Genomic DNA, 8,254 nt, shown 5'->3' on the forward strand with positions numbered 1-8,254 from the left:
TCCGAGAAGGTGTAAGAAGAATGATTAGGGAAATTAGTAGGAATTTCGGGGTAGTAAAATCGAAGCCTTTTAACATTCATGGAGCCCCGAGAGATGTGAGGATTTGAACTTGAGACTCGGGAGGTCTTGTTATTGCAAACTAATGAGATCGAGAAGAAAAATAGGTAAGAACCTTCAACACCATGATCGAATTTCAAAAGACATAACGCATGTTTGAACCAATCATACTAGAAAAAAATTAGAGTTTAAAATGATTAAAATAAGGGTTGTTAAAATAATACATAACTAAAATTTAAGGATATTCGACTCATCTAATAAGTTCAATAACCACCTTGAAATGATTTAGTTTGCGTGACACTATTCATTTCATTTTTTTTTTCCAGCGACCATGTCATTTCTTGTATTCAGTTTCAAAAAAAAAAAAAAAAAAAAAAAAACTCATTTATAGTTAAATTTTCAATAATATCATAAAAGAATGAATCACTAAAAAACATAAAATAAAAAAAATCGGTAACAAAAGCTTAAAAAGCCTAGTAATTAACTTCAGATCAAACACATATATATATATATATATATATATCACTTCACTACAACCAATCTCCTTGGTCCTTCATGACCCGCAATTTCACATGATTCAAAAAACCGTTAAAACCAACAGCTTCAACAACCTCATTATTCCACTCTCTAAAAAATGCAAAACCCTAAACCAGCTCAAGGAAATCCACGCCCAAATCCTCCAATCTCCCTCTCCCCAAAAGCCTCTCACCCTATCTCCGATCCTCTCCGCCGCCGCGAAAACCCCCTCCTTCTTCGCATACGCACGTGCGATCTTCGACTCGCTCGACAGCCGAAATGCGTTCTCCTACAACACCATGATCGGAGCTTGTTCTCGCTCTCTCCGTCCGATCGAAGCCATTCGTTATTACTTGGAAATGTTGAGTCACGGTGTCAAAGCTAACAACTTTACTTTCCCGGCTTTGATCAAGGCTTGCACGATTCTCGGCCCGAATTCGGCGTTAATCGGACGGCTGGTCCACGCCCACGTGGTCCAATCGGGTTTTCGCGACGACCCCTTTGTTAACAGCGCTTTGATCGAGTTTTACTCGCTGGTTCTCCGCGACATGGAAAGTGCACGGAAGGTGTTCGATACATGTCCCGAGAGAGACGTTGTTCTGTGGACGACGATTATCGATGGGTACGGAAAAGCGGGAGATATCGAGAAGGCACGAGAGCTGTTCGACGCAATGCCCGAGAGAAATTCTGTTTCTTGGAGCGCAATAATGGCTGCTTATTCTCGGTCGAGTGACTTCAGGGAAGTGATCGGACTCTTCGAGCGAATGCAAGAATTGGGTACGAAGCCGAACGAGTCGGTCCTAGTCAGCGTTCTCACGGCTTGCGCGAACCTCGGGGCCGTAACGCAAGGCCAATGGGTCCACTCTTACGCGAAGAGGAATAAGCTCGAGTTGAATCCGATCCTAGCCACGGCGTTGATCGACATGTACTCAAAATGCGGCCTCGTCGATTCGGCTCTCGCGATCTTCGAGTCGAATCGGAACAGAGACGTTAAAGCGTGGAACGCTATGATAACCGGCCTCTCCTTGAACGGCCGTGCCAGGAAATCTCTCGAGCTTTTCGACCAAATGACTAGAACGGACCTTGCTCCACGACCCACGGGGACCACGTTCGTCGCGATCCTCGCGGCTTGCAAGCACGCCAGAATGGTGGAAGAGGGGCTCGAAATCTTCGGGGAAATGGAGGCCCTTTATGGAGTTGGACCCGGGCCCGAGCACTTTGCGTGCATCGTCGACCTTCTAGGGAGGGCCGGGATGGTCGAGGAAGCCGAGAGGTTTGTGGAAGAGAAGATGGGCGGGCTCAGAGGAGGCTGGGACGCGAATGTGTGGGGGTCGTTGCTCGGTGCTTGCAGGTAAAGATGAAGAAAATATTAAATATTTAATTTTGATTTTTTAATTACATTTTAATCTGTTTTTTGTTGAAATTACCGTAAGTATAAAATAATAAACATAAAACCCATATTCTTTAGGTTAGATTTGGGTTAAAAAAAAAAAAACTAAATTTTTTAGCATTATAAAAAAAACTTTCAATTAACCTAAATAAAATTAAAATATATATATATATATATATATATATATGTATATATTAATTTTAAAGCTCAAACATTTAGTTAGTTTTTCTCGGTTAATGGTTTATTTGAAATTCCACTTTACCTGCAGGGTCCACGGGAGGGTCGAGATTGGCGACCGGGTCTGGAGAAAGCTGGCCGAGTATGGCGTGTCCGATTGTGGGGCCCACGTTCTTTCGTACAACATTTACAAAGAGGCTGGGTGGGAATCGGAGGCGAAGAGAGTGAGGAAAATGATGGCGAGAGCCGGGAGTCCTAAGCTGCCCGGATGTAGTGTAATAGAGGTGAATGGTGTGGTCGAAGAGTTTCTTGCCGGTGATATTCGCCGTTTGGAAGCACAAGAGATGGTTAGGACTCTCGAGTCTCTTTCAAGAGTTGTCGATTCGGAGGATGTTTGATTGGTGAGTTTTTTTTTTTTTTTTTTTTTTTGGTGGTTTGTTAGTCACATCATATTATTCTTTTATGCTAAAAAAAGCATAGAATAAATAAGCTGATTTACAAGTGCAAATAGCTATTTGGTTCTAAATTTGGCTTCATATGGATGGAGAGGAAAGAGCTACCTTTACAGATACACTGAAGGTTTCAAAATTCCCAAGTTATTGGCACTAGATAAATACTTTAAGCTACTCATAAAAAATAATAAACAGATAAAAATAGTAAATCACCCTTCACCTACAAATAAGAATTCAACTAGGAAACCAATTATATAGGAGACTAGTTCTCCCCCAAAAATATTCTAAAGTGATTCGGAGAACTTGTTATTCGCGCGTCATGTAAGTCTCGATGGCATGAGAATTCTCTTTTGAGTAAACTATATATATGTGATACAAAGTTATACATTTTAACTACACTTCCAGCTTTGAGCTGCAAGAACAATGGTATAAAATAGCAAGTACTGTATATTTAATACATAAGAAAAGAAAAGAAAAAAAAAGGAGTAGCGGCGATTTCTTTTCCTTCTAAACTCCTCTACATATAACTTACTAAACCCTGAAATCCCAGGGCTCTCGGGTCTCAACTACTCAAGCACACCGCCTCTTGAGAAAATCCTCGGCGTTCAACAACCCGTCAACGAGCCTCCTAAACCTCTCGGCCCCGAGACCCGGGTTGAGCCTCGTCGCGTTCTCCTTAGCGACAACGAAACCCGACCCGTCCCCGCTTCTCCGAAGCCACTCGCCGGGGAAGAAGCCGTCGGCGTCGCGCCCCAGAAGCTCGGAGTCGATCTCGTCGAGGACGGTCTCGTTTCTGGCGAACTTCCTGGCGAAGGGGGCGTTGCTCTGGACCATCCTCGGGAGGTCTTCGCGGGTGAGGAAGTGTGGGTGTTGCTTCGGAGGGTTGTCCCAAGAGATGTAGTGAAGGTCGTGGTTCACGGTCGTGTTTCGAAACTCCTTCGCGTTGCATATCACCGTGTGGAAATAGCCCTCCGGCGAGGAGAGGAAGTTCGCGTAGTACATTAGGACGGTTCTCGGGAGGTTGTCCCAACCCCATATGCAGTACTCTATGAACGGCCGAGATAGCATCATCCAAGCCGACCCTGCGAAGAAAAAAAAAATTATATCAGGGTAAATTTGTCACCAAATCGTTCGTTAGTTGTGAAAGGAAACATGTGTGGGTTTATTTTTCCACATTATTCTTAAAGGGAAATAAAATCCGGAATTTATTTATACATTTTCAAACAAATTTTACGTAGAAATTTTAACGTCTCAAAATGCACATCACTCCGAATAAGACATGGAAAATACTAGGGATTTTTTTTTTTTTTTTTTTTTTTTTTTTTTTTTTTTTTTTTTTTTCTTCGTGTTCCAAACATAGAGAGAAAAGAAGGTTATTGCTATGTAGTACACCGAGTACATAAGATTTAAGTACAGAACCAAGTGTTGGTGATCTAGTCCAAATTTAGACACTTCTGCTACAAAGTTTTAAAATGAACTCATGTGTTCATAAAGAGAGTTCAATGGATATATTATTTTAGGTGAGGAGTTTGTTTTCAGGGGAGAGTAGTTTTAGTTTTAGTTTTTGTTCTTCTTCTGTAATAAGAGTTAGCTCGGACTCATGAATAAAATGTTGAGTACCAAATTAGACGTCATGAGAGTAGTGTGACACTCTCGAAGCTCAGAAACTACTTGTTTTTAGGTTATTGTTCTTCAATAACATAAAAAATAAAAAATTCAGATATCAGGTTCTTAAAGTTTTATCAACTTCATTAAAATTTCTTAGAACTAGCTTTCTGATCCATAGGCCTCAAAAAGCTTTTGTTAAGTGTCTAAACTCATATTTCCTTTATAAATTTAGTTTGGGAAAAAACTCAAGAATCCGAAACCTGTGAATAACTTGTACGCTGTTGGAACGCGCCTCTTCTCGGGCACCCAAAACACGTCCGATTTGTTTACGCTGTACAGTCCCGGATCGATTATCACTGGCCTTGCTCTATGAGCCCTGAAAATAATGGGTTTAAAAAAAATCATTTTTTTTATTAAGATAGCTCTTGTGTTTGTTGAAAGAATGAAAGCTAACAAAGGCGCGGTAAAATAGAGGGACTCACTCTTTCCACCCGATCTTGCTTGTGTGCTCGATGAAATTCAGGTTTCGCGGGATTGTTGACAATGTGTGAAGCAAATCTGCATTATTTTTTTTTCACAAAATAAATTTACACATTTTTCACTAATTTAAAAAAAAAAAATTGAAATTAGTAAAGAGATGAAATTATTCAAAAGGGGCAACATTTCACACGTTTCACCAACTTTTAAAAGTAGTAAAAACAGGCATACATGAGAGCAGCAATATTAACAGGTGATATAATTTACTAGGAAAACCAAATCTACCAAACACAATATATAATATCAGAAGAATTTATAAGTAATAAATAATCAGTCTATTATCTACAAAGTCAAAGTCCTAAACCCAATCCCAGATTTAAAAAAAAAAACATTAAGCGAACCAATGAAATCAAGCAATTGAAGAGCAATAAAACAACAAACCATAAACGACACTTTGCTTTAAAAAAAAAAACAAAATTAGAGCTTTTGTTTCGTCCAATTAATTCCAACTAAAACTAAACAACGTATGCCTCAATTCCACCAATATACTTCCAAACCAATCCCAAAAAAAAAAAAAAAAAAAAACGTGAGATACAAAGACTCAATCTTTTTGGACCAATAAGCAAAACCCAGAAAAAAAAAATATCTAAGTTACCATCTTGAGTGATTAATGGATAATCAGAAGAGCTGAGATTAATAAACCAATCCCAATCACCACCTTCCCTCAACAAAATCGCCGCGGCGTGTAGCGTATTCGCGACCATAGTCGGTCCCCTGTAAGTTACCAAATTAGCCCTCACGATCATCCGTACATTTCCCACCTCAGCGAACACTCTCTCTCTCCTCACGAACTCTGCCAAGTCAAGCCTCTCTTCCACAGAAGCCTCCAAATCAAGGTGAACCACGTACTGGTTTCTCGGGTGGTAAAGCGCTTTGAGAGTCCTCTTCAAGCTTTTCCCATCTCCGACCGAGCCCGAGATCAGATACGCCAGTCTCGGAACCGGGTCGGTGAGAGTTGGGGAAATTCCGAGTTTGCCCTCCACGAAGATTGGGGTCGGTTTCTGGGCTTTGATGGTGGGTTGGGCTGTTTTGTACACGTGTGAGGATGACCAAGCCGAGGAGGTGAAGATTGAGATTAGGACGAGGAAGGTTGAGAGTGTTAATGAGAGGACTAATGGCAAGAACCATATTTTCCTCTTGTTGTTGTTTTGTTGCTTGTTAGTGTTGCTAATAATAATATCCATTATTATTATTATAACCCAAAATGGGAAGTTTTTTGTGAGCTCATTGTTTTATAGGATTTTATTTGGGAAGAATGAATGAGATCTGTATTGTTTTGTGAGGGAAAGTAATTGGATGTATGTATGAATCAACTGTTTTGTTTGGAGTTAGTTGTTTAATGCTTTTGGTTGGTGGGTGTGTTGTGTTGTGTGATCCATAATGAATGGAAATGTGATTTGAAGAGGAAGAGAGTGTTAGTTTGTGTGTTTATGTGTGTGTATGGTTATGAACAAATAAATGTATATATATATATGTATAAATGTATATATATATATATATGTATAAATGTATAGATTAAAAGGAACATAAAATGAAAATGATTTTTTTTTAAATTAAGTTTGGTCCTCTGATGTTGGTTGTCCGAATCCCAAAAGGCCAAAAAAACCATGGAGATAATTATTATGATGTCCTTTAATGGGACCCGGCCGGATTTTTTTTTTTTTTTTTTCTTTTTCTAAATTGATAAAAGTTACTTTTTAGTCTTTTTTTTGTTGTTGTAGAAATCATAGAGCCATTTGATTGAAGGTGGATTGTTGATCCAAGGTATCTAGGATTTTTCTTTATGGTCCCAAAAGTAATGACATTGGTATATGAATTCTTTTTCACTTTATATGTTTATATACAAGTATATACAATATATTTGTGTCTGCAATGAGAGAGAGATATAGAGAGAGAGAGAGAGCATGGCTTTAAAAGTCAACGTGGCAAGGCTTGAAATGATTTATTGCAGCTATTTCAGATGCATGAACACAAGGCAAAAATAAAAAATATACTATAGTTTTTTATATTTAATCATGAAAGGTAACATATCAAAAGAAGTGTTGGTGAGATCGTCAGAATTGTTAACATGTTTAGATGGTTTGGCTTTATAGTGAATTTTATATCTGAAATCATGAGTTTATCCGTATTATTATGAACTAATTTTTATAAGCAAGAATTCTGATGGATTCGAGTTAATTGTAAGTGTCTTAAAGTTGTACTTGCAAAAACATGTGTTAATGGAGCCTATTATTAGACATTTAATAGATGATCATCTATGTATGGTGTCATATTTCAGTTAGATTTGAACATTGCAAATTAGCATGGCGTTCTCTAGTTCTTTATAGTATTCACCGTGAGACTTGTGAAGCATAATTATTATTATATATGACCGTTTAATTATTTTTGTTAAATTGGACAGACCTATCAAAAAGCACGAAAATTGTGACATTTCATTTCATTCCAGTCATAGCTCTTGCGTACCTTCCTTGCATATACATGTTTTCTTTATACAAGAATTCTACAAATCAGCTTCTGAACTAATATTGATTTTTATATTAAACCTTTCAATCGACTTAATCGCGTGCTTGCATCAGTGAAATACGGGAATACTCGCGAATATGTGAGCTAATAGTGGCATACTCATGGCACCTAACTAAACAGATCGTGTGTATATATATATATATATATATATATATATATATATATATATATATATATATATATATATATATATATATATATACAAAGGCGGGGCCAGGGTGGGCCAATGCCTGTTATGCGAGATTTTTCCATGTCCAAAAAAAACATGAAAGCCCAACCCAAAAACAAAGAAGCACAGTGAGCCCAGTCCAAGAAACAAAGCGGAAAACTCGAAGACTTGACAGAAGGGCATGAAGCAACCCGCTCTTATCTCAACAAGCGGGGCTCGCTTGAAGCAACCCGCTTCCGCCTCGACAAACAGCTCGCTCGAAGCAACCCGCCCCCGTCTCGACTAGGGGCTCGCTCGAAGCAACCCGCTCCCGTCTCGACAAGTGGGGCTCGCCCGAAGCATCCAGGCTGGTTCGATCTCGAAATACCCAAGCTGGGTCGATCGTGAAGTATCCAGGTTGGACCAATCTCAAAGTATCCAGGCTGGGTCGATCCCGAATCTACCAGGCTGGATCGATCCCGAAGCTATCAGGCTGGGTCGATCCCGAAGCTACCAGGCAGGCTCGACCTCCAGGCCAGGCTCGAATCCAGGCAAGCTCGACCTCCAGGCCAGGCTCGACCCCCAGGCGAGCTCGACCTCCAGGCAGGCTCGACCTCCAGGCCGGCTCGACCTCCAGGCGAGCTCGCCCTCCAGGCAGGCTCAACCTCTAAGACAGGCGAGCTCGACCTCCAGGTAGGCTCGACCTCCAGGCGAGCTCGACCTCCAGGCAGGCTCGACCTCCAGGCGAGCTCGACATCCAGGCAGGCTCGACCTCCAGGCAGGCCCGATCTCCAAGCCAGGTGAGCTCGACCTCCAGGCCAGGCTCGACCTCCAGGCCAGGCTCGA

At 40.5% G+C, this 8,254-nt stretch overlaps 2 protein-coding genes across 2 annotated transcripts; one reads left to right on the top strand and one right to left on the bottom strand.

Annotated features, from left to right (window-relative positions):
• The first annotated feature begins 560 nt into the window (after window positions 1-560).
• Window positions 561-3,525, top strand: LOC149398020 (pentatricopeptide repeat-containing protein At5g66520-like). Its single transcript, XM_089614937.1, has 3 exons — window positions 561-1,924; window positions 2,232-2,541; window positions 3,143-3,525. The coding sequence occupies exons 1-2, from the start codon at window positions 630-632 to the stop codon at window positions 2,536-2,538; spliced, it is 1,602 nt and encodes a 533-aa protein (XP_089471063.1). The 5' UTR covers window positions 561-629; the 3' UTR covers window positions 2,539-2,541; window positions 3,143-3,525.
• LOC149398021 (Core-2/I-branching beta-1,6-N-acetylglucosaminyltransferase family protein) lies at window positions 2,925-6,194 on the bottom strand. Its single transcript, XM_089614938.1, has 4 exons — window positions 5,333-6,194; window positions 4,683-4,758; window positions 4,461-4,576; window positions 2,925-3,674 (listed from the first exon to the last, which is right to left on the bottom strand). Exons 1-4 carry the CDS (start codon window positions 5,919-5,921, stop codon window positions 3,163-3,165), a joined length of 1,293 nt encoding a protein of 430 aa, XP_089471064.1. The 5' UTR covers window positions 5,922-6,194; the 3' UTR covers window positions 2,925-3,162.
• Window positions 6,195-8,254: the final 2,060 nt, after the last annotated feature.

This window comes from Urtica dioica, chromosome 5 (genome assembly GCF_054948205.1).
Source record: "Urtica dioica subsp. dioica isolate 48M chromosome 5, U.dioica_male_clone48M_v1_H2, whole genome shotgun sequence".
Classification (NCBI taxonomy): domain Eukaryota; kingdom Viridiplantae; phylum Streptophyta; class Magnoliopsida; order Rosales; family Urticaceae; genus Urtica; species Urtica dioica.